Genomic DNA, 26,563 nt, shown 5'->3' on the forward strand with positions numbered 1-26,563 from the left:
AGTCTTAAGGACTTGCCACATTGCCACCATCTTTCTCTGCTGTACTTTTCCCAGGAGAATTAAACCACCTTGGTGTTAAAGTCCTCCCCTCCCTCGCCCCCAGTTACCTGCAGTTAGAGAAACGACCTTGCATGACATTTGTCTCCTTCGGATCAAAGAATACCCTTTCTGCTTTGCAGAAGTGAAGAGGTTTGTCTCTCAGAGTGTAGGCACAAAAGTAACCAAACTTCAGTCACCAGAAGTTAAGTTCCTGAGTCCGCGGGCAGTGGGGGAGGGAGGCCTATTAGGACAGGAGCTGTGACGGACACTAGAGCCAGTCCAGGCTGCCTCAAGCTTCCTGTCACTGGAAACCCTACGAAAGGAGGTGGAAGTCTGAGGTTTACTGTGTGATTTTAATATGGAGATCTTGGGGTGTTTTTAATAGCGCCGAATTTCAGATAATAGGGTTGAAGGGAGTTTGGGAATGAATGCTTTCTCTTGTTTTCGTTATGTCAGAAAATTTAGGTCAAAGAATTTAAAAAAAAATAACGTTCCCATACTGCTTATTTGTTTTTCATTTCCTGAGTTACGTTTTTTGATGTGAGGATACTAAGTAATGTTAATAAAGAGTCAGATCTTTTAAAATGTTAATTTTGCTTGCTTTTGTAATTCCTGTTCTTATTTCAAGTTCCCCCTTCTTGCTTATATTCCCCCATATAAATCTTGACAAGCTTAAAAATGTGGAATTTCTTTGTGAAATTTATATTATTTGGAATTTTTACATAGTGTATTAAATAATTACTTAGCAATAGAGTTCAGCCTCTCTCTCCAGGAAATACATTATTTTAAGCAAACATGAAAAATACGAGCCCTGCCCCTTGCATTAATGCATCAGGAGAAATGGCCCCAGGGCAGCCCGCTGCCAGTGTGATCAGTGTGCGTGTGTGCTTTCTCTCCTCACAGGCAAGGCAGCTTCCCGGGCATGAACCAGAGCGGGCTCATGGCTTCCAGCTCTCCCTACAGCCAGCCCATGAACAACAGCTCGGGGCTGGTGAACACCCAGACGCCGGCCTACAGCATGCCGCCCAACATGGTGAACAGCTCCGCAGGTAACCTTGGCCCGCCCCCCCCCCTCCTAGGCCTGCGTGCCACGCACCGCACCTGCTCCCGCCTCTGATTGTTCGGTGTAAAGGGGAAAACACCCCTTTCTGCTTCTTGGAAGCCTGCTCAGTCTATTTAACTGTGTTTAAGACTTGAGGATTACATTTCATATAAAGAAAATATAAGTCTTTCATTTAAATCTTTCATTCTGTGTACGATATGTGGACATATTTCATTTGTCCTTGGAAATCGTTTACTTGCTAAATATAACACTGAGTTCTTTCAGGGGGTACATGATGGGAGCGTTGGACGGCCCACAACAAAATCTCTGTTCTCCACTTGATAGTGGGAGAGACAGTCTGCGGCCACACCACCCTGAACGCACCCATCTCCACTGGTGGGGAGGTAAATTTTAACACCCCGTGTCAGAGGAGCTGGCAGGAGGGCAGAGTAGGGGCAGGGGTTGAAGTACTGATTTTCATTTAGGGAAACTCACCTTTAACTGTTTACATGGGAAGTGCTCTGTGTAGGTGTCTGTTGAGAAACCATATACTTTTTTAAAGAACTGTTTTAAATTTTTCAGTATGTTTAAATTTTTTTCAACCCATTTTATGACCTCAACTGGCATTCTTACCAAAGCCCATCTGATTACTGCAGTAAGAGAATTCCATCAGTTTGTGAAAATGTTAAGAATGTCCAAAACTGCACATATTCCATGTTCTAGATTCCATAGCCCTGAACCACCTCCTCAAGCCCCCTGCCCACCTAGGGACAATGAGTGCTCGTCTTTCACCGAGAAATGCTGTGTGATTCAATTGACCTGTTGCTTCTGTCACCTGTTAGAGTGAGAGCTGCCACTCTGGGGTAGGAGCTCTCCTTTGGTTGATACAGAGCTGGGATAGCCAGTCGGTGCCCTGGGACGCTTTACTGTGTTAGGAGAACACCGGAGTCAGAGGCTGGCCTCCCCTTGTTACCCCCTTTCATTTCCCCTGCCTTTCGCTGCCTTCCCGACCTCTCCATCTCTGAGAGGCACCCAGAGCTGCTGTTTCTTTGTCAGGCAGAGCCTAGCAGTGGGCTTACATAGCAGTGCAGCGGAGTCCTGATGTGTAGGCCTAATTTAGCAGAGCCCTGCCCTGATTACTTGCCTTTGAAGTTTGTGGAAGAGGAAACAATAGAAACTACTGGTGAAGATGGGAGTTTTTACATAAACAGAATAGGCCCTCCTGGTGTTCCGCAGGCGCCTCACCCCGCGAGGCGGTGCTCTCATCTGCAGTGACAAGTGCAGAGCTCTCAGCTTGGGAGCCTGGCGCTTCCCCACTGTCCCAGGTAATAGGGACTTTGGGTTGTGGCATTATGGCTTTTGTCTGGCTTGCTGAAATAAAATTACTTCAAAGCATTGAAACTATGCAATAAACTCTCCCCTACTATTAGCCATAATCATTTTCCCCTGTTTCCTTGGGACTCCAGAGCCACAAAAATAACAACAAACACAAGGCTGGGTGCCTGCCTGAGAAGATGGATGCGTTCCCGAGGAATAAGCAGTCTGACGGAGATTCACAGGGAGGGGTTACACTGGTCAAATAATTCAGTTATTTGTTGTTTCATACAGAGGTAATCTGTTCCATAGAAGGCCATTTATCCTCACTGACTTTTGTATGGCCTAGTAGTATATATATATTTTTATTGCGTTGTGCATTTCGAAATATTGAATTTTTAGTAATTTAAACATCCGTCAGTTTTTTTCTACACATTTATGCGATTTTATTTCAGCTTTATTCAGTCAGATGCCACCTGACAGAAAGTAATAATCCAGCCCACCCGAGGATATTGGCGATTCAGCCTCTGCGGGCGCGGGCCTGCTGGGCGGCGGGGCCGGGACGCGAGGCGGCAGCCTGGCGGGCAGTGCGCACCCGCGAGCGCAGCGTCTGGCCTCAGGCGCTCGCTCGGCTTCTCTAGAGCCGGGCCAGACGTGGCCGGGCTCCCCACGTCCATCTATGGGCCTGGGCCTGTGGAGAGGTTCCCGGTGATGACAGCAAGGCGTTTTCTCCATCAGAGGGCACTTTGGGGAAAGTGGGGATAGCGGCCAGGCTGGCAGCGGAGCTTTCGGAACCTCACTTAGCAGCTGGTGCCACTGGTGCTCAGCACCCTCGCTGCCGAGGCCACACAGTTGTGCTGCAGACGGTGCCAGGGCCAAGGGAAGCCCCCTGGGTAGTGACAAATTGTTCCAGGCTCATGCGCAAGTAATTATTTAAATGGAGTCAGTGTGAGTATGAACATGACAACTGTTTCTTCACTTAAAGTGCTGGGAAGTGGGATGGAAGCAGTGGGGAATTTTCTTCTAAAGGAGCTTTTTTTTAAAAAAAGTATTTGGATTAAAAGATTAGAAGTATGTATTACTAGGGACAAAACTATAAGTCACATATAACCTTGTTAAATACACACTTGTATAATACTTGTGGTGTTAGTAACATGGTACTTGTTTCATTTTATAATATTCTTTAGCCTTACAATACTCATTAGTCTATGTATAAGCCATCATCTTAAAGAAGACAGCTAAATTCCAGGACCTGAACCTGCCGCCCCTAGTTGTGCGTGTACCTCGCCAGGAGCCTCCCTCCGGTGTCCAGGGAGCGAGCAGCGCGTGTCATGAGCCAGGCCTCCCCGCGCCCCACCCCGGCCCTGTCAGCCTCCAGTGGTGGCTCTTTGTGCTCAGCGCCCAGTGCCCTCTCTGTGCCCGCCCAGTACTGGGCGCACCAGCTCCATCAGCCCTGACGAAGGAAAAAGGCAGTCACACGACCACAGTGTCCACACCTCCTCCCGTGTTCTCAGAAACTGAGACCCTCCGCTCAGATTCCCCCAAAATGCTTATTAAAACTGCACATTCCCGCCCAGCGGGCGTGGCTCAGCGGTTGAGCATCGACCTAGGATCCAGGAGATGGAGGTTCGATTCCCGGTCAGGGCACATGCCCGGGTTCCAGGCTCCATCCCCAGCAGGGGGCGTGCAGGAGGCAGCCGGTCAATGACTCATTGATGTTTCTCTTTCTCTCTCCCCTTCTCCCTTCCTTTCTCTGAAATCAATAAAGACATATTTAAAAATATTTTAAAAACCTGCAGATTCCCACCCGCCCCTCTGTGGGGCACCTGGGAGCCTGCATTATTAACAGATTCCTCGGGTTATTTTCCTGTGTGCACACTAAAGCTTTACTTAGAGGTATTTTGCCTAACAATCTCCTGGCAGCTTTGTGTGACATTAGCCATTTACCAGATAATTTGCTGTTCTGAAACTTAAAAAAAAAAGATTTACAAAACTATGCCTAGAATATAAATCTACCAGATGGACAGCTATTTTCTATCTTGAGGTTTTAGAATCCTTAGTTTCAGGTCTTTATCACTGTAGCTAGTGGCTGTCTGGGTAGTTTATAGAGATTGTTGGGATTTTTGTTTGCTTGCTTTAAATTATGATTTTAGGTGAATTGCTGTCCCCCCCAAAAAAACATAAAAGACTTGATAAATTGTGAGAACCGTATCTCTTAAACGGTAAAAATGCACACTAAGTTATACCCAGTACATTGATCACTCTGGACTTTGTGTGCGGCTGGGGCCTTTCTTGGGAGTATGGATCCGGCTCACAGGGGAGATGAGTTGCTTTCCTTGGAGCAGTGATGCCTTGTGAGCTGGTTTTGCTCCAGTTGATGTTTCTGTGGGCAGGCTGGGGTGGGGAGGGCTGTGGTGGACATGACGGGGCCTGCATCTCACTTGCGCAACCCCATGGAGGCAGGGCAGCGTAGGGAGGTTTTGGGGATTCCTCCAAGGCTGTGCTGATCCAGACAGTAGTGTTTCTCCTGAGCTTTTCTCACACGCTTTGTATGTGTTACGTTAACAGTTTTTTTATATATTTGCCACAGTAAAAATAGTCATGAATATCTACAGATGTATGCACATAGATAGGTCCTTTTGTGTTTTCAAAAGCAAGGAATAAAACATTTTGCTTAGTATGGTATATTATTTACCATGAAAAGAAGGGAACAGTTTGTACGTTTCTGGTCCTATTTTACTGTCCTCTGGGAATGATTTGCAGCCTTGTTAGGAGACTGAGAAAGGAAGTTGGGAGAGTAGGAATGAATGTTCAAGTTCACTTTTACTCTCCCCATATGTCCTTTATGTTTTTTTTAATATATTAAATCCAGGGTGAAATAGCTGCCTTAGGACCTTGACCTGCACTTACTTTAAGAGTCATTCTGGCTCTTAAATTTCGATGGTGAAGCCAGAGGCGAGCTTGGTATATTTACTGACCCCCGCACAGTCGCTCCCGCAGGTCCTCGGCTGCCCCTTTCACGTCGGAGCTTTACCTCCTGGGCTCTGCTGCCTGTGGGGGAAGGAGCGGGGCCTGATTTAACACAGCCCTGTAGTGACGTGGCCCTTCTCTTCTGGGAAGGGAGAAGAGAGTGGTGCCCCTGGAGTGCCGTTGCCCTGGGAGGATGGGGCTCTTTGCAGGCTTCGCTGAGAATTCTGCTAAGAAGTCAAAAATAAGTATTTCAACAAAAGAATGGTGAAAGCCACAGGAAAGAAAGACCTTATGATCCCTTTGGTAGGATAAAATTTACATTGTAAGGCAGGAGTACTAAATAAAACTTCTACTCTAAGTTCTTGTCTCTCAAAATAATAAAACAGTGCAGTTTTTGACAGTTTTTATATTTGTGTAACCCAAATGCCCATTTTAAAATATATAAAATTTTATGCATTTTAAATGAAGGAGTTTGGAGAATTTCAAATCAATATATATGCTTACATTCGTCTAAGTCTGATTTTCAAGTCAGTGTAAATTATTATCACTAATTATCATAATACATATTGGCCTGGTTCCTTAAGTTTCAAAATTTCTTTGTGTACATTAACACATTTAAAGCACAATGAAGGTTATTACTATTTTTTTATTTTTAAAATAATATTTAGCAATGTATTATAAATGCTGAAAAAACTATTTGTTGTAACCGTTGGAGAAGCAAAACTTGACAGAAGCCGCGTTTCCAAGACTTTGCCACTTTCTCTGGAATTGCATGGCTGTCGCTCCTTTGAACCCATTCCATGAATGACTAGTAAGGACACATGGACTTTCATAAATAAGCCCCTCTTTCCATGCTTGTCCTGCTTTTTTCTCTCTCCTATTTCTCTAAAAACGGTCTTCCTTAATGTACAGATTTACCAATTCATATCTTGCTCAACCGCAGGGATAAAACCACCCGAAAGCAACAAGGCAGACTTCTTCATGTAATATCTCTCAGCTGCTTTTTTGAGGTTTCACACATTCACAAAAATAACAGCATTTTTAGCTGATCCCAATAGATTTCTCTCTGCAGCTGCATCACTTGAAAAAGCTTTTTGTTCCAGTTCTTAAAGTCTAAGTATTGAAAGTAATTTGAAAAAAAAAGAAAAACATCCCAATTATGATTTGTGTGTGTCGTGATGACTTCAAGGGCTGACTGGGCTGCAAATGGGCTTTGAAAAACAATCCACTGGAAAGCAGGCATTAGCGTGCACCATTGAGTGTGCCGTGGAAGCTCGTGGACACGTGGCAGGGTAGGCTTTTTTGGCAGGACCTCTGGTCCCAACCTGCAGTGATGCTAACGATATTAGCAAATTAGCACCACAGAGCTTGCCAGCTAATTCACCAGAGCCCTGCTCACTCTCTCACTGCTGTAATTAAAACTAATTATTTTCTAAAACATAGTAATACACGAATATGTGCAGTAATCGTTTTGTAGTGGGCAATCTGCGGGGCCTTTTTGGAAGCTTCCTCTCTCTTTGTGGGCTTTGGCAGCGGTGCCCTGCGTGCGCTGCCTGCTGGGCCGGCTCTCCCGCTCGCAGGCGGTGAGGGGGGCCCTCCGTAAGACCTCGGGTGCAGCTCACTTTGAAACAGTTCTCCTGGTCTTCGCTCGCTGTTCTGCCCCACCTCCGTTTCCACCTCCACCCCTTCCCTGACCCGCGGCCGGTGCTGTGCCGGCCGTCTCCGCAGTGCCTTCTGCGGGAATTCAGCTGTTACTCCCCGGATAGCTACACTCATTCCCTACTTTGGCCTTGTTCTTCCTTTAAAAATAAATCCAAACCACTATTTTTCACTTGAAAATGCCATCTTATTTGCAATAAGTGTGTATAAATCAGTTGTTCTCTGGTGACCCTTTCATTCTAAAGCGTAGATGAACTCGATTGAATTCCTGAGCCTAGAGAGAGAATGAGCTTCGCCGGGATTGCCGGGCTGCCCCTTGAGCTGGTGTGGGTGTGCGCCCCGGGCACCTGGGCTCTGCCGGGCACTGCCAAGTGTACGCAGCGCACCAGGCCGGGAGGAAACCAGCCCCGTTTCGGAATAATTAGAAATTCTTCGGAGCTTACTGTGGTCATTGCCTTTGAAGCCACCTGCTACCATTGTCCTCCATTGTCGTAGACTAGGCCACATGCAGTAGATGCGGTTTTCGAATGACACAGTATAAAATGTCAAAGGATTTTGCAACCTATAGATTATGTGAATTTAGAAATTAAGAAGGTACTCAGTCCTCTAGTCACCGGGTGAAAAGTACACACAACCAGCGCTTGCTTTCAGCGCCCGCGGGCGCGTTCGAGACGGGCTGTGTCCACGCGGCACCTGCTCTGTTAGGTGGCATTGCTGTGAGTTGAGGAAGTGACGGTGTGTTTGAAACAAAGGGTCCCAGACAGTCCCGCTGTTTAGGCTTCAGAACCAGTGTGCCCTGCGCTACGGCTGCCTTTTCCTTCCTTCGAGGGAAACTCGGGCCGCGGCGCTCAGTAATGTGCCAGCAGGAGCTCACCCTGCGGTCACCTGTATAATCCTAAACTCTCTCTCCTGTTTTCGATCAGCATCTGTGGGTCTTGCAGATATGATGTCTCCCGGTGAACCCAAGCTGCCCCTGCCTCTGAAAGCAGACGGCAAGGAAGAAGGCGCGCCGCCCGAGAGCAAGGCGAAGGTACTTCTCCCCGGCCGCGGGCCCGCTCTGCATGCCGGCCTCTCGCACAGCGCCCGCCGTCGGGGTCCTGGCTCTTCTGCGTTTGTCCTGGTGGGGAGGGGGCGGGCGAGCCGAGCACAGCTGGGTGGGGAGCCGCGGGCCGCCTGGGCTCCGTTCCTGCAGCATTTTCTCTGCCTTCAGTTCATAGCTTCCTGTTTTGGCCGCCTCAGCAGCAACAACATGCTTAATATTTTGCTTTCCTGCCTTATTTGATAAATAAGGTGAACAGCTCTTTTTTGCGTTTCCTCCTTCCGTGAGGGGTGGCCGTGCTCAGCGCGCCCCTAAGCTTGACGTAAGCATGGCGGCCTCGTGGCCTTGCCCGCGCCCAGCACACTTGCCGCGCTATGCTGACTAAGAATGTTGTTTGTGTGCGTTGCGTGTGTGTTTGTACAAGTCTCTGTGTACATATAAGTGCGTCTGTTACACTGGATGTGCTTTTTGTTGTTTTAAATAAAGTTTGCCCTACCTTTGTCATTTTTTTTTTTTTATTCCTCTACCACAGGATAGCTACAGCTCTCAGGGTATTTCTCAGCCCCCAACCCCCGGCAACCTGCCAGTCCCTTCCCCAATGTCCCCCAGCTCTGCTAGCATCTCCTCATTTCATGGAGATGAGAGCGATAGCATTAGCAGCCCAGGCTGGCCAAAGACTCCATCAAGCCCTGTAAGTGGCTCTGGTTTTTTGTTTTTTCGTTTTTTGTTTTTTTCGGGGTTTTTGGATAATTAACTAATGCTTGCTTATGTATTTGTTTATAAGACTTTTCCTTCAATAATTTATCCATAAAAGGGATTTCTTTATAATCGCATTAGTAACAAAATGAGTCAAGTTGATGTGCATCGTAGAAGGTGGTGTGTTCCAGGTCCAAACTCCTCCGCACAGCGACTGTTCAAATGTCGAATCCGTGTGCGCTTAAATTTGAAACGAGTGACGACATTACGTGGGCACTAAGAGCAGCTGGGGGGTAAATGACAGGCTCGGCCTTTAGCCTAAATCTTCCATGGGCTGTTGTATCTGAAACATCTTATTTCAAAAGTGCCCACCTGAAAATATAAACATTACATTCTGGGCACAGTTTAGCATAATATCAGCCCCATTTCAGTCCACTGTCGGAAATTAACAGAAAAGTTGTAGAACTGTTCATACCTGGGACTAGCTGGAATGCTACTTTTAGATCAATAGTATGTGCCTACACTAGAGTCCGTTGAGACGTAAAATTATATCCTGCACAAGACTGCTGCTGATCTTGAAATTAAGTGTTAATTTTCGTATGATACATAGAAAACAAAAGTGATAACGTATGTAAGGGAATTATTTTTGCCTTTTTGTTCTTTGCCTATAGAGTTTTTATTTTCCTACTAAAGAAATTAATTCTGTACCATTAAAAAAAAGAATGGCACTGTAGTAACCTTTATTTTACATTCATATAAGGAATCAAAAGATCTTTAAAAAAAAAAAAACCTTAACATGCAATTACTTGCCACGAAGCCTTAATTAACATGCTAATTTTTGTAAGAGGATGTGTTGGGAGAGCTCAGCTCAGGGAAAGCAAGTCGGGCAACCTAGTCAAAACCATTAGTTATCCACTCACTGGTTTAAGCATCTAGAGCTGGAGATTTGAAGAGGTGGTGGTTCCAGTAAATGTTTGTGAAATTGATAAGGAGCTCTAGTCTAACCAGCATTTTCCTTTTCAGAGGAAGGAAGGGTAGATGCTGTTACCTTCTCTGTAGACATGTTTCGCTTTGCAACAACCAAGATGAAATGACAAATGCTTCTGGGGTGGGTTAAACAGAACTAATGGGAAGGGAAAGTGCAGCTCCTTAATTCTGATGTCTTTGTGTTATTTGCTTTGAGTCTCAGAAGGCAGCCAACATTTGGGGGTTTCTCCATAATCTACCTTGGTTTTTGTTTTTCTTTTAATCATAAGAAAAGCATTTTTGGATCAGTAACACTCTCAAGTTAACAGGTAGAACTCAATTTATAACTTTCCAAAAACATTTTTATGTTGGCTCAGAGGGAAAAATTTTAGAGGTTGAAAATATTTAAATCCTTAAGATAATAATTAAGACCAATTATATGTTAAAAACAAAGACTACTGATAGACACTCTGTTTTAAAATTCCACCTTGCTGATTTCTGAACTATAAAGAATGATTGAGGTATTTATTGTATTTTGACTTACTAGTTGCATACACCCACTTCTACTTAAATATGAGAAAAAAGCAGACGGAAATGTTAGCTTCACTTTCCAATTATAATACAATCATACTTAAAATTGCATATGATTTTTTTCGGAATATTTCTACATACATTATCTCTTCCTGTACCATATCTGTTTTAAGAATTTCCAAGCGAACTTCTGGCTCTCAGGGTGGGTAAGGACAGGAGAGGCTGCCGCTGGAGGGAGTGGAGATGTTAGATGGTCGCTCTCGGCGAGAACACAGCCGCTGTCTGAATGAGGTGCTGATTCAAGGGGGGCAAAGGAGCTTGGAAGGAAGGGCCTCGGACGACCTCCGCGGTCGAAGCACTGTCAGTGTGTCCAGTGCAGGAATTTTACCTGCTCTGCCCCAGATGGACTTCAGTTTGTACTTAGTCGCTCTCACCAGAGTCTAATGAAGCCTGACTGATGCAGGCCGGACACAGACTAAACAGTAAAGATGCCTGTGCTTTCACAGTGTGCTGTGGACCAACACTGTGTTGTTACAAAACATTCTACAATAAAAATAAACATTTGCACATCCACATATTACCAGGCATATGGTAAAGACTGTGAAATGTAAATCTGCCCAAAAGACTTGAGGAAAAATGTACTTAGAGACTTAATTAAGTTACATGCAAGGAAAACACTTGTGGCACCATAGCAGTGTCCTGCTGTGGTTTTTCAGCCGTCCCCGGTCCTTTTTCTTGCCTCCACGGCAGTTCACGCAGGAGGCTACAGCTTTTCCAGCACCGAAACTGTGAGATGGAGAAGTGAGCCCCCCTTTCTGCGGAAATTGTTAATGTACCCATTGTCGGTAGGTGGGCTGTGTAAGGACGTTGTCCCAAAGACGTCATAACTGATGTCTGAACAAAAGAGGTCTCTGTGGAGCCTGATCAGTGATGAAGTATACACTCTTTACTCCTAAGCTTTTTTTTTTTTTTTTTTTTGGTAATACATCTTTATTGATTTCAGAGAGAGGAAGGGAGAGGGAGAGGGAGAGGGAGGGAAACATCAGTGATGAGAGAGTCATTGATGGGCTGCCTCCTGCAGGCCCTCGACTGGGGATGGAGCCCGCAACCCGGGCATGTGCCCTGACCGGGAATCGAACCCTGATTGCCTGGATCCTAGGCCAACGCTCAACTGCTGAGCCATACCTGCCGGGCCTAAGGCTTTTGTTTCTCTTCATGTCCTTTTTCTCTGTCCAGATGCCCAAATTCCAGCTTTGGTCATGGGCTAGGAGGCTGCGAGTAGAGATGTGAAGAGTGGGCTGTGGGCACGGTCCCCGCTCAGCTTCCAGTCCTACTGGGTAGCGCCCACATTTGCGTAGCACCTTGCTCACAGAATCCTTTTTATAGGCTGTTTTAACCAGCTGTCCATTATTTGCATGGTGCCCAACTTTTCAGACCTTTTTGTCCATGTGATTATTCATTCATAGAGCAAATACCTGCCGAGTACCTTCGTGTGCAGTCGCTATTGGTGACTCCCGGTCAGCAGGAACCCTGCCTTTGTAGAACTTCAGGTTCTTCCAGTCAGGAGAGTGGAATGCAGAGAGGAGGCTTTTTATATTTACACACTGTAGCCCAGGCTGCCAAGGCCAGGTAAAGCCTGTGGTGAGGGGCAGGCACCAGGGGGCATGTCCTAGGACCTGACACATAAACCAGCCCAAGCCCTTTCTTTCCATTCAGATGCATTTCCTACGTTACTGCACCATGAAAATGCTTTTTTGAAGCTCTAAAAACTACGAAAAATAAAATGATTCTATTAAGAACTGTGGTCTTCATTAAGTTTTTCTAATTTTAAGAGAACAAATTGAGATATGCAGACATTAAACTTAAACTCATTTAACAAAGAAATATAGTTGAGCTGACTTGAGGCCTGTTTCAGGTTAGGACAGCCCATTCCTTCCACGTAGGAATAAACCTCAGAGCCTCGAGCTGGGTCCTAAGTGTCTTCTTCCAGGGCCCTCCCCAGGGCGGAGGACCCAGCCAGAAGTGGCAGTTCTGCCTTCTATTCGGGATGTGTGCAGAACTACTCAGTAATTTACATCACAAGGATTGTTTTTGTTTCTCTCACCTTGAAAATAGAATCTGAAACATTTTTAGCTTTTTACACATGAAATGCAAGAGGGAGGTGGTTCTATTGTAATTGACTTTAGGTGAGAATGATTTTTTTCCTCATGTCATCTCAAATTTTCATTTATTTTAAAACATTGGATCCACTTTTTTAGAGCACTTCCGGAAAAGAGAAAGAATTCAACACTAGGATTTAGAAACATCCTGATAATACCCACTCCGCTAATGATGACAGAGCTCCTGAGGTGTTATCAGTATGAGGATATGGAATAAAATGTTAGAATAGGGCTTTTTCCCCAAAACACTCCTTGGCTATAAGAATAGGAAAGTAAATTTTAAAAGCTTGCCTACCATTGCCTCCACAGTGTGTTCCATATTGTGGTATGTACAGGGCATCCAGACAGACTGGGAATGTGTGCATATGGTTTAAGCTCTTATCTAGAGTAATTTTAAGTGGCTTTCAGTTTAGCTTCAGCATCAGTGTAAATTCTGCAAGATCATATTTTTTATCCTGCCACTGTACACTTTTTATTTACATCAACTGTATCACCCACTTCTGTATATTTGATGTAAAGATTTTATGCCTCAATAATTCTAAAGCTGAAGGCTTAAAATTTCAGCGAAAACAGCTTGGGAGAATTTCATGTTAATTAGAGGAAAAGCTGCCACTCGGCAGCTCTGTTGGCTTTCTTCTCCGACATCCTCGCTCAGGCCCTACTTTTATTGGGGCTCATCTTGCTAAACAAGGTCCATCAAACCTCAGTGGCAGTCATGTTATTCAACCCCCCAAATTCCAGCAATATGTTTAGCATTATGTTAAGCTAAGTTTAATGCAGAAGAGTTCAGAAAAACTCCATGTAAATAATGGCTTCGTGTTGCAAATGATAACCTAGTAAACAAACGTAAGTAAATGAAGTAAATTACTGTTCCAAGGAAATCTTTATAGGGAAGTTAGACGTGATTTTATGCAGTAACCCCAGAGTTGCAAATATTACAAGTACACAAATATTATTACAAATATAGAGACATAGAAGAAGGGGAAGATAAACAGGCTGTTCAGGACTGAAAGTGTTCCCTTCCTAGATCACATACTTCAGATGGTGGCTCCAGGGGTGCGAGCAGCAGCTTTTGACAAGTATAGTTAGAAAGCTGATCAAGAGTTAGGGCATCAGCCTAAACCACGTGGGCATAGGAGCACGGGTGTACAAAAGTAACTACATATACACACGTGTCTCCAGATACGCTGTCCGTGATTAAAGCACGGTTACCTAAGAAATCTACTTAAGTAGTTATCGCCCTTCGCCACGGCAGAGTTCTAGACGTTACGTAGGGGAAGCGGGTTGTCATGAGTCAGCGCCTGAGCTCTGGCCCTGAGTCTGTAAAGCGCAGGCGGGCGTGGGCCCCACGCCGCTGGTCCCTGTGATTTGTGACCCACCTTTATTTCCGCAAGTTCCGTGTGTCTGCTCTTCCTCCATGTGACTTGGAGTTTCAGGGAAGACACACATTAGCCGTTCTTATTTTCACAAAGAAGAGTCCATATAGTTTTTTTGGGCTCTGTAATACATGTGAAATTTTAAATTCCACTGCGATTATTCTGTGAGTTAAGACCCTCTTATTTTTAAAAATGACGTGAGTTGTCATTGGAATCTTGCCTTCTGGGATTCAATGCTTATATAATAAAGTAAAAGAGGTTTTGTTTTTTAAGTATATAAAAGGGGGAGTTTGGGCCTTTGTTTAAAGTCAAAGTAAATTTTTAATTAAGAAATGTATCTAGTTTTGCCTGAACTAGTAGCCTTCATTCCTATTTGCTGTGTGATAGCAGTAGTTTTTAAAATGTCTTCTCTTTTTGTATTTGGTAGCTCATTACTTTTTTCTCGCCTTCTTCCCTCTCCCTCCGCCCACCCTGCCCCACCTCCAAATGCCCCTCCTGGGCTCTAGAAGTCCAGCTCCTCCACCACCACTGGGGAGAAGATCACAAAGGTGTATGAGCTGGGCAACGAGCCCGAGAGGAAGGTCTGGGTCGACCGCTACCTGACCTTCATGGAGGAGAGAGGCTCCCCTGTCTCCAGTCTGCCTGCCGTGGGCAAGAAGCCCCTGGACCTGTTCCGGCTCTATGTCTGCGTCAAAGAGATCGGCGGTTTGGCCCAGGTAAGAATGAATGGGCGAGCAAATAGGGAGACATTCTCTGGACAAGCTCTTGAACAACTTCTTTGACTATTAGACTCAGATTGTTTGCTTACAAAGAAAAGCTAGGCCAATGAGAAAGTCCCTTTTTGGGGATCCGTGCAGGGGAGTGTGTTGGGACTGGGGACCCTGGCTTTGCATCCAGCTCCCAGTGTGACCCCAGCAGGCCATTTATATGAACCTCAGTCCTCATCTGTGAAATGAGAGATTTGGGCCAGATTTTTCTTTAGGCTCCCTGACAGCTGTAGAGTTCTGTGGAATCTGCCAGGATTTCATAGTAAATACTCCAGAAATGTTCTGCAAATGACCGAATTAATCGTCTGGATCAGGTATAAAGCAGATTTACCAAGGAAAACTAAGTCATAAAACCATGTTCCCAACACCTGGGCCACAAAGGTCACACTGTCACTGTTCACAGGGCTGGGACTAGAGGGGCAGGTGGTGCCTGCCCTGAGCCGGCCTGACTCAGCACAGCACCCCTTAAAGGCTGTACCCTCGGGGCCATACTTTCCTCACCCAGCCCTAGCCCTGCCTTTAGCATGGAGTCTGGTCGGCGTGTACGAGCCCTGCAGTGAGGATGGGAAGGGTACTGACCCTCAGGTGCTCCCTGCATGCTGTGCGCTGGGCCTCCTATGGGCTATTGCCTTTGCCTTTCAAAATCCCTGTAAACGCAGGGCCATCCGCCCCGGAGAAGAGATGAGGAAACTAACAGAGTGAAATGCAATGTGTTGTGGCCCTGGGACTCTTAGGGTGGGTGTTGGGCCAGGTCTGATTCCAGAGCGCCTCCTCCCCCCGCCGCCAGTGGTCCGCAGGCCTAGCCATGCACTTGAGTTACCTGGGGAGCTTTTCAAACCTTTCGATACCTGGGCTCCCACCCAGATCAATGAAGGCAGCCGCTGTGGGCCCCAAGTTGTCGAATACACAGTAAGGCACCCTGCATTCCCGCCAGGTGACGCAGGTCATGAGCTATCCAAGGGCAGTCATCTAACCCACAGGTCTCACCTCGCCCGGTGCTACGCAACTCTGAGAGTAGAGGAGAGGCCTTTAGCCCACCGGGGACCTGAGACCTGCAAGTGAAACAGAGCTTGGTTCAAGGCTCTGCATGGTCATATGGTAAATCATACACAGCACACCAAGTTGGCCAGCGGAGAAGCGAGACACACACACACACGTCTCCTGTGCACTTTGACCCCCGACCTCTCCCCTCTGCACCTAGATCCCTGATCTCTCTCCTCTGCACTTAGACCCCCGACCTCTCCCCTCAGCACCTTGACCCTTTTACCTTTCCCCTTTGCACCTTGACCCTTCACCTTTCCCCTTTACATCTAGATCCCTGCCCTTCCCCCTCTGCACCTCAGCCCCTCACATGGATTTTTTAGAGTCCCTAGGGTCCTAAACAATTGGTGCCACCATCATGGAAGTATAGTTTGTCTGGACACCTTCCTCTGACTGTCAGCTGTGTGCGTTACCAAGGTGGGTCTGCCAGCGAGACTCTACTGGCTTAGCTAAGAGGGCTGCTTGAATGTAGCGGTTACCCAGTGGTGAGCGCTTGGCATTGGTCACTCACACCCCACCTTGATCTCTCCAGATGTGCTTGGAGCATTGCTACAGCCACATGGCTCAGCTGAGCACCTTGCTTTCCAGGGCGTCCCAGGTAGCCCTCTGCTTCATTTCTGCGGCAATCCACGGGCCTGCTTGTTGCAGGCTGGCATTAGCGCCAAGAGAGGCATTAAGCACTTCCATGAGCGAGTGCGGTTTATCATGCACCATTTAATACTAAGTAAATGGATATAAAGAGCTTTGTGAGAACGTTTAAATCCAAAAATTTAACATTTCATTAAAAACCACTTGTGTCCTTAACCCTTACCCAGGCTGTGAACCCAGGACGCACGTGAAGGCAACGTCATCCCTAGTATTTGCAGGTCTTCATGTTTCATTCTTGTGTCCAGCCTCCCATAGCTCTTCCCCCACGGGAATCGAAGGTTGAAATAATGCCTCAGATCCTTAGGTAACAACATTGCAGGATTCTTTTTTCTCTCCTGTTTTTGCAACTCTGTTCTCTCCTGCCTGAGTTTAAGTGGGAGCCCTGAGAGTCCCATGTGTTCCTGCCCCTCACAGGCCCCAGGTGCCTGCCTGTAGGCCAGCTGGTAGACTACAGAGCCCATCCAAGTCCCACGGCTTGTGTGGGGCATATAAGCTGGGGTCATTTGGTCCGGGGCCTTGTTCGCCTTTGCACCCAGTGTCACCTTTGCCTAGCACCACCAGAAAGTCTCCTGTGAGAGGGTGGACATGGCCAGGTTTATAGCCTCATCTTTTTGGGAACTTGTGGCTGTTGGAAGGAAACACTGTTTTTCTTACCAAGGCTGAACCACTTAACTTGCAAAATAGTTCTGTTACAACTTTTTAAATTAGTTTAGAGGTGGGACAGACTGACTGTGAGCAAGAGTGTGCAGATTCATTGCTGGCTGTGCCGTGTGCCCCTGGCAGAGTGCGAGGCATTAGAAGATGCACCAGGCAGGAGAATCTGGACAGCAATGCTTTTTATGTCGCTATCAGCAGGTTCCTTAATGGTTTTATAACAGTAAATGCTGTCTTTGCACTACTGAGTGGGAGTAATGAGCATTAGTTAAAAGGGGGAAATGAAAAAAAAGTAAACCAAGACATTAAGTGCTTTGTTTTCCGTCTCCTGGCTTTAAACAAGCCACTTTGCTGCAAGCCAATAATCCTGCCCTTTTTTTTTTTTTTTTTTTTTTTTGCTAGGTTAATAAAAACAAGAAGTGGCGTGAGCTGGCAACCAACCTAAATGTTGGCACGTCAAGCAGCGCAGCGAGCTCCCTGAAAAAGCAGTATATCCAGTACCTGTTTGCCTTCGAGTGCAAGATCGAGCGCGGGGAGGAGCCGCCGCCCGAAGTCTTCAGCACCGGGGAGACCAAGAAGCAGCCCAAGCTGCAGCCGCCATCTCCTGGTAAGTGCGAGCATTGCAGCCGCCGGCTGGGCAGCCGGCCACGGCCACAGCCACGGCCACAGCCTCGGCCACAGCCTCGGAGGAAGGGGCGTTGGCTCCGTCGCGCCGGCCGCCCGCGCTCAGGGGAGAGAGACCAGAACTGGGCCCAGTGTCTTCCGGTCAGCACTTTGAAGGCACCGCTCTTTAGCTTCACCTTATTTAGTCAAAACAGGCTGGAATTCTGAGCCACATGCCTTTTATTCCTTACACAGGTATTTTGAAGTAGTCCGCCTGACTCTGCCCAGGGAGCCCCGCTAGTAGTTTGCTCCCCGGGAAGCCCCGCCCTGCAGTTGGATGGGCAGTGTCCACCCGCTCAGCCTCGGTCAGGAACCCTCCAGCTGGCAGGCTGGCGGAATGGAACCTGGACTTGGTTTCTAATGCCCCTGCCCAGCAAGGTCTCACTTCTAGGGAATTCAGCAGATGTCATGGTAGGAACGGGGCAATCCAGTTACCTTTGACCACGAGGTCAGGAGTGTTGGGAATCATGGCTGGTCGCCTAAACTCTCACGCGCAAACCCAAGTTGATTCCTGCCTCCCCCCCCATCTCCCCCTCAACCATTGGTGACCCTGCATTCTTTCAGCTCTCCTGCCTGCCCTCATCCTACCTGTTAGTGTTTCAAATTGGGAATTACTACACCATTATATTCCGATAAATACAGTATTAGAGATGAGAAGAAGTTTGTGTCGGCCCTATTCCAGGTGGTGACCTCTCTCAAGTTGTGTTCCCTTGTCTGGCTCTGCCATGTACAAGCCCTGGAATGGTCGTTACTTACCCATCTTTTCTGCACACGGTGGGGCTGACCATGCCTGCTGCTTCCTTTCGCACAGCTCTCTCTGGGGCAAAATCATAGAGCTAATTGCTAGCATTTCCTGAGCACTTGCAATGTGCCAGGCACTTCCCTACGTGCTTCATCATTTAGTCTCACATCAGACCCGGGACACAAAGGCTGTTTTAAATCCATCAGAAAACTAAGGCACGTAAACCCTAAGTAACTGAGCAGAGTCACGCCGACGGGGTAGAAGACGGGCTCTGCTCCCCAGCGTCTGCCTGGTCCCATCACACTCATCCACCTGCATCTGAAATACCTTCGTGACAGGTAGAACGTTGACATGTAGAACACAGTGTCTGGGAACCAAAGGAAGCAATCGTTTCTCTTTTACTCTAGCCACTCCCTGGGTGGCAGTGCTGACACCTAGGCCACTAGTCGAGGCGTCTCACATAAATACTCGTAGTGGACATGCCTAGGTTCAGATCTGTCATTTCTCAGTACAAGCAGAAATCCTCCTCTCTGACCCTCAAAGATTGAAGCCTCTGCCAGTGACGGTGCACCTGGAAAACTGAAACCTAATTTTTAAAATCTCACAGCATTATATTCACAGAGTAAAACAAGTGGCCTCTGAACAGCTCTGAAACTATTTCTCCAAAATAAAAACTAAGTGGGGTGTAGGGACCAAAGTGTCAATGTCTGCAAATATCTGAAGGTGTGTTTTATTCACCAGGAACGAGCGCAAGTCGTGAATGGTCCGCACTGTGCGTGGAGAATGGTCCTCCCAGGGTGCACTGGCTCCAGCGCAGGGCATCCCACTGGGCAGGTCCCTGAGAAAGTGCAGGCCTGTTCTCCTAGCAGTTGGCTCTTGCCTTTTTCTCTTTTGAAATTGCATTTTAACTGCACAAAAGAGCATGGATTGCAGATGTACTTCTGATGATCCGTCCTCCGTGGTCCAAGTGGAGCTGAGCCCCGTGAAGCCAGCAGCGGTGGAGAGGGCTTCCCGGGCCTCCGTGCAGTGGGTGCGGCCAGGGGCAGGCGCAGGGTGCACCGGGCTCACCTGCTATCTCAGGTGTTCTGTGCACTGCTCAGGACACACTGCGCAAGACAGACAGACAGGCACGTCAACCGGTCATTGAGATGACAGTCTGTAGCCAGAAGCCAGGCGCTTACCCACTGATCGCCCATGGATCAGTGTCACTAATGAACTTGTCACTAAGGAACTATCACTAAGGAACTTGTCTCTGAAACATTTTTATCATCAAAGAAGGAAAAAAGGTGCTGTAATCAGTTTGCCACATCAGGGTCTCACATGCTACAACATTTCCAAAAACTAATATTCAGCTACAGTGTGTGTTCTTTGAAGTCAGTTTTTCCCATGGGCACACAATTGTAGTTTATTCTTTACTTGCACTTCCAGGCAAATGAAATTAAAAGATTCCTAAGGAACGTTCTAGATTATTAGTTTAAATGGCCACCAAACCAGCTTCAATCCTAGATCATTTAGCTGTATACTCTAAGAGCATTCTGAGTCATCCGTCTGTATTCCAGTTTTGATTTGATGTGGCTGGAACAGATCTGAAATTCAATTCCATCAGCCCTGGGAGGTGTCACCCCTCAGCCCTGTGGGACCACCGGGATCTCCACTGTGGACAGGCCTGTGGTTCTGCACAGAGATCAGGTTACCCCAGCCTTCCAGCCACTGGAGCAAGTCAGCCAAAGGCCGCCCCCCAGTAAAACCAGGCAAGGCCTGGCTACAGGTGCATCTCTCAGGTGCCCGTGGGATCTCCTTCTAATAAAACTATAGAGCCTTTGGACTAATGAGCAGCCACAGCGGTTTCCTGCCCAGCTGGCCCAGGGGCCTGGAAACCAGTGGGGGAAGGGAGGGGTGGGGCGGGGTCCTGCCTGGGAGGAGCAGAGGCGGGGCAAGGAGGCTCACATTCAATTAGTGACTCTGGAACCAAAGACCCATCCATCTTTGCTGGCAGGTGGCTGACTGCGTTTCTATTATTAGCTGACAGGTGATGTCACAAAACCTGTCATGGATCCAACTAGGGAATCCTCAGTGGAAGATAAATGAGAAAGGGGCTCGGGTTATAAACAAAGGCGCCCTCTGGGTGACCTCCAGTCGCTGCAGACCTGGGACACATCAGCGCTTGCTTCTCCCCACCCTACTTCCCGCAGCCCCGCCAGAAGTAGGGCACCAGGTTCGTGCTGTGTAAATTATCTTCCCAGCCAGGAGTCTGGCTGTACAGACTGAAGTGTGTGAATGTACTTAACCTTCAATAACCTTTCCATTGTTTACTTTCGAGTATACATTTGTAGCTTCTGGCAAAAGGTAGGGACATCCTAGAGAGTGTGCCAGCCTCTGCTATTAATGGAGCTTCAAGAGGTTGCATTCATTTTTTTCCTGAAAGGAAAGGAAGAAACTCTGGCAAGAGGGAAGAATTTCCCCTTTTTTTATGAGCTGTAAATGTGAATACTTGTAAATAAGGGTCATTCTGAACTTGCAGCCTGCGAGCCCTGTTTCCAGGGAAGCGTGCAGGCTGCCGAGCAGTCTGGGGCTCGCTGTAAAATGCCAGCTATTACTCCTGCCAGCTCCTGTCTGTAGGATTGCCCTTCTGTGTTTACGAAATACTCTACTTTTTTCTTTCATTACATTTTTAAATATGCATTTTTAGGGTTTCACCAAAATTTGGTTTATAAGTTGTTGTTTTTAAAGATATCTACATCTAAAAAGATACTTACATTGAAAGTAAGCCTTCCCAGCATTTCTCAGAACTTCCCTGAGTCACACTAGTCCTGGGCACCCAGCGTAGACATTGGACAGAACGCAGCCCTGTTGGCCCCTCACCGGTACTCACCCTGACCAGGCAGGACCTGGGCACACCTGATGTCGCGGGGGACGGCCACACTCAGAGCCAAGGCTGGCTGAGTAGGAGTCATAGACCCATTGCCGTTTCTGACGCCTTCATCGCGCATTCTCTAGTCGCTAGTGATCAGTTCAACTCCATTCCCTCTAAAGTAAAACATGGACGGTGGTCACTGTAGTGAGCCTTGGGAGCTGCACAGGAAAGGAACTGTAGATAAAAACATATGCAATGTTGTTATTTACAAGAAGCCAGTAATTCTGCCATTTGTTAGGGTCTGAAAGTGTCCATTGTAAACTGCATGAGGGCATGGATTTTTGTCTTGCCAGTTTGGTGCAATGGTGGAATCTACGCATAGAAAGGAGTCTACAGTAGAGTGAACCCATTATTTATTCAATAAGTAATTAATAAATAAAACCAGTATCTATTGAAGACCTAACATACTGAGGACTGTTATCAATGATAAAGCAGGAGATTTTTAAATATTGTTTCTCCTGTAAGGCGAGGGTCATTTTTTTAAGACTCCCACTTAAGTTTTGGAAAGATCTGCTCAGTGCTGAGCTGTTTTATTATAATGTAATTATAGTAAAAGCAAGTCTTAGAACTCTGATGATGACATTAAAGAGCTCCAAGCCAGGACTGTGCTGTGCAGTAACAAATCTGAGTCCATAGCTCCAAAAGTCACAGGCACAACTAGACATCGAGAAGGTACTGAGATGGAATATAAGGCACATTATTATTTTGTATCCTTGATTTTCAACTTAAACACTTTTCAATGCCTAAGACCAGAACTAAATTTTCTAATTTTTTTCTAAAACAGCACAATAGTCCGTCGTGCTGGACTATTGATACATCAAATTGTTTATCCCACTTTTCCTTATTCTCAGACATTTATCTGCCTTATAAACAACACTGAAATTGTAGATTATTTTCTTGGGATAAATACCCAGGAAAGTCATTACCTGATGAGAAAGTATAATTATGTTTTATGGCTCACAAATGAAACATGTATCCAAAGAGTTTACTAAAACAACTTTTACTGATTTTTCACCACAAACAGTGTGTAAGAGTAGTTCTTACCACAAGAAAAAAACGTGTAACTGTATATGGTGAAGGGTGTTAACTAGACTTACTGTGGTGATCATTTTGCAATGTGTACAAATAGCAAATGATTACACTATACACCTGAGACTATTACAATGTTATATGTCCATTGTGCTTTTATGAAAAATGGAAGAGCCACTGATTTTTCTGCAATGTTACCAGCAGTGGATATTGTTACTATTTCTAGTGAGATGGTGCCTTGTTTTTTTCCTTTTTTTTTTTTTTTTTTAAATAACTAGCAAGGATGACCTTACTTTGATAACCGGTTTGTTTTTTTCCCCATTTTCTCTTTGTACCCACTACTATCAGCTAATTCAGGATCCTTGCAAGGTCCACAGACCCCCCAGTCAACTGGCAGTAATTCGATGGCAGAGGTTCCAGGTGACCTGAAGCCACCTACTCCAGCCTCCACCCCTCACGGACAGATGACCCCAATGCAAGGTGGAAGGTATGTTGAAAGAACTGTGTGAGCCAAACAGAGTCAGACTTGCGAATCTTAATGTTCTGGAGCAAACCTGTTAGGGGAAAGAAATGGTGTTCCCTCGTGAGCTAAGTGCCGATTATGACTAGTTTTATTCATGTCATTCATTTTGGGTAGTTTTGCATTTATAGGTTTAGAGATGAGCTTGTTTTCTCAGTGCGTGTCTGGAGTAACACCTCTCGCTGTGTCGTTCACCTTGCGTTGTCCTCTCCCCTCAGAAGCGGCACAGTCAGTGTGCACGACCCGTTCTCGGACGCTGGCGACGCATCGTTCCCCAAACGGAACTCCATGACTCCCAGCGCCCCATACCAGCAGGGCATGAGCATGCCCGACGTGATGGGCAGGGTGCCCTACGAGCCCAACAAGGACCCCTTCGGCGGAATGAGAAAAGGTAATGCAGAGGCACCTCTGCGCAGGCTTGGTCCACAGGGCACTCTTCTCCCTGCCGCCCCACTGCCAGCTCACTCATGCATTCGAGACGTATTTGAGTCCCAGCTCCCATTAATTGAATTTCTAACCCTGGAGAAAGTACTTAGCATCTCTGCGCCTTGGTTTCCTCATCTAGAAATAATAATGAGTTATATAATAGGACCTGTCCTGAGTATGAATTACTTCACATAAAGGCCACAAAGGAATGGCTGGCACGATATGCAAACATGCTCTGAATGCAGCCACGCATCGGTGTGGTGGTGGGCACGGGGCATGGCTGGGCATGGGGCCTGGGACAGTGGAGACCAGGCCTAGCTCCTCATGGGAGGAACCCACAGGAAGTAAGGTGAACCACAAACTATGTTTTATACAGTATAACATTTCAGGTTTATCTGTTACATAAAGAAAGATAATCTATGCTTTTTCCTTTCAAGCTTCAGAGCTGCTTATTCCAAGTAAAGATTTTGCAGAACATGCAATAAATCCATAAACTGGAAATTCAAAAGCTTTGTGAATGTTGGAGGCGGCTGTTTTTCTTAGTGGTGCGAGATGTTAGAAAGAATATTTTGTTAGTGCTGTTGGTTGTATCCCATTCTAGACTGAAAATCTGACAATAATGACATGGAAAAATAATTAGTACTCTTTGGATTCTGGCTTCAAGCTATTGTGAACCGCCCAGTGTTCTACCTGCACGCTGTGCTGGATGGTGCGAGTGTGTTTCCTTTGTGCCTGTGCCCACAGGTGCTCTCATTGCAGAGGATGGGGGGTGGCTGGATTACCTTGCCAGGCACTGGGTAGCTGTAGAACTTGTTTCATCAACCCTGTAAGTGATACCGCTGCTCAGGAGGAAGTTCCGTCTCACATTGCCCTGTACTCAGCTCCCTCGCTCCTTTATGATACTGGTGTATTTAGTACCAAATTAAAGCAGGTAAACAGAAAGCCCCCGGGAGACAGACTCTCTCACAGCCCTCTCCTTGTTGCAGTCAGTTCTGCATTCCTCAGTTCACCTTATGCTGTCAGTGAGCTTGGTGGCACTCTGACTTTTTTATTTTATGACCAACATCAGTGGAAATGCCGCTCTTTGTCCTTGTTGCCCCATGGAGAGGAGGGACAGTGGGAAAAGAGCCCAGTGTGGGAACTCCAGGCTCCTCATAGCCTTGGCCCCGCTTCTCCGCCTGCTGTGGTGGGAGAGGTGGTTCTCTGCTCCATGTGGTGTCAGCGAGGACCCTGGGGCAGCTGCCCTCATTGGAGGACGTCCTGGGAGTGTGGCCGGTGCTGTTTGCTGGCGCCTCCATCGAGCTTCTTAGGCACCGCGTGGCACTGGGTGGGTCTCAGGAAGGGGCGCTCCAGGACAAGCACCTGCGAGCCTCTGATGCCTCACATTTGCCGGTGGCCCATTGGTCACAGCTGGTCAAAGCCCAGGCTCGGTGTGGGAGGGGACTTCACCTGCTGTGACTGCCTGGAAATGTGCTTCTGTAGGGAGGTGCCAAAGTACAGCCTAATATAGCAGGTACTGGCTAAAGTCACACCAATTTCATACTCTTGACATGAGACTGTGAGAGTGCATGGGCTTCACTCATACTAAGAACAATTATTGTCAGTCCATTTAGTATTTGCCCATCAGATTGGGAGGGGAAAGGCCTTGTTATTGTTTTAACTTGGATTTCTTTTATTATTAGGCTAAGCATCTTTTCATATATTTATCAGCCATTTATTTTTCTTCTGTGAATATCCATTTATGTGTTTGCCCATTTTTTAATTTGTCTTTTTTCTTACTGAGTTTTAAGAACTCTTTGGTATATTGGGGAGTTAAGCTATTTACCTTTAATTATCCCACTTAATGTCTGTCTGTCTCTGTTTTTACATCTACAAAATGGAAAATAACATCAAAACTGGTTCTACGGAGGGTTGCTGAAATCGAGTAGTATTGAAAGGCATTGGAAAGCAGATGCCGCCCCCCGGTATTGGCTCGTTTGCACCTGTCTGCCAGCCTAACAGATTTTCAGCTCACAAAATTTTAATCAGTTTTTTGCCCCATGTAAAATGAAAGTAACCTTCCTAGGATGAAGGAGGTAGTAGTGTTACATATCAATTATGATCTGCTTTAAAATGTGTAATCTGCCTACAGGCTAGTTTCTGGGCTTGACCCAGTTTCCTTCGGGCTCTGAGCTGAGGCTCATTTGCATATTTGACGTAACTGCCCCTCTACCCCGATAGAAATAGAGGGTCTCCCCCATCCTTGAACGGGTCTTGGAGAGTCAGCGGGCGGGAGTTACGTCGAGGTTTTCACTTTCCCCCACCAGGGAAGGGAGCTCACGCATCTCTTCTCACTTCGTGCGGTGTGTCACCAGCCTCATTTTATAGACAAGGGAATAAACTCGGACGTGCGCTAACTTACCAAGGACTGGGACTGCGTTCATTTTCAATATTACTGCAGAACAAATCACCACAAACTTAGCAGCTTAAAACAGCATAAGTTTATGATCTCAGTTCATTTGGTTCTCAGCTCAGAGGCTTGCACAGCAAACGTATCAGGGGTCAGCCAAGATGAGGTCTCCTCTGAGCCTCGGGCTCCTCTTCTGAGCTCATTCGGGTTGCTGGCAGCACTTGTTCCCGGCGGCTGTGGAATGAGGTGTCTTGTTGGCTGTCCCGTGGGGTCTTAGCAGCTCCCGGGGGCTGCCGCCCGTCTGACACTCAGGCCTCTCCCCACAAGGCCGGTGCTTCTTCAAGACAGCAGGAGGGCACCCCCGACTTGGTCTGTCTCTGACCTTTGGACGCGATTTAAAGGGCACACCTGGACAGTGCTTAACTCCCAGCTGACGAGTGACCGTAGTGACCTCTGTGAGACCCCTTCGCCCTGTGAGGGAACAGCCATGGGAGGGCATCCCATCAGACTGAGGGCTGCTGCCCAGTGGGCCGCGTACCTGGCGTGGGAGGGCCGCGGTCCGTCTTAGGGCTGCACCCCACAGGGCCCGTCCGACTAGGCCTCACGCCCTCATTCACCTTGTCGGCCGTGTGAAGGATAAGGTATATCTGCCGTTGACGGGAACGGATGCCTGGGACGGGGAGCCTGGCTCTGATGCTGACTGTGGTCTGTTCTTTCCAATGCCGCAGTGCCTGGAGGCAGCGAGCCCTTCCTGTCGCAGGGGCCGATGCCCGCGAGCAGCATGCAGGACATGTACAACCAGAGCCCGTCCGGAGCCATGTCCGGCCTGGGCCTGGGGCAGCGGCAGCAGTTCCCATACGGAGCCACCTACGAGCGGAGGTGAGTGTCTGCGGGGAAGACGAAGCCGTTCGGAACACCGCGCTTCCTCCCTGCGCATCCTCCCTGCGCTTCCTCCCTGCGCTTCCTCCAACCCACGGCA

The 26,563-nt window shown here is 47.1% G+C and overlaps 1 protein-coding gene across 3 annotated transcripts in view; it reads left to right on the top strand.

Annotated features, from left to right (window-relative positions):
• The window catches only part of ARID1B (AT-rich interaction domain 1B), a 346,830-nt gene that overhangs the window by 308,616 nt on the left and 11,651 nt on the right, over positions 1-26,563 (top strand). For 2 of the 3 annotated variants that reach the window (XM_087817708.1, XM_087817709.1), the window contains 8 exons: positions 943-1,088; positions 7,948-8,054; positions 8,596-8,754; positions 14,298-14,507; positions 17,304-17,508; positions 22,598-22,736; positions 22,988-23,160; positions 26,313-26,463. In XM_087817708.1, the coding sequence (XP_087673834.1) occupies positions 943-1,088; positions 7,948-8,054; positions 8,596-8,754; positions 14,298-14,507; positions 17,304-17,508; positions 22,598-22,736; positions 22,988-23,160; positions 26,313-26,463 (1,290 nt within the window). The remainder of the gene's footprint in view (positions 1-942; positions 1,089-7,947; positions 8,055-8,595; positions 8,755-14,297; positions 14,508-17,303; positions 17,509-22,597; positions 22,737-22,987; positions 23,161-26,312; positions 26,464-26,563) is intronic. The other variant, XM_087817710.1, reaches the window with a different exon arrangement.

The sequence above is a fragment of the Miniopterus natalensis genome, chromosome 5 (assembly GCF_054644295.1).
Source record: "Miniopterus natalensis isolate mMinNat1 chromosome 5, mMinNat1.hap1, whole genome shotgun sequence".
Taxonomy (NCBI): domain Eukaryota; kingdom Metazoa; phylum Chordata; class Mammalia; order Chiroptera; family Miniopteridae; genus Miniopterus; species Miniopterus natalensis.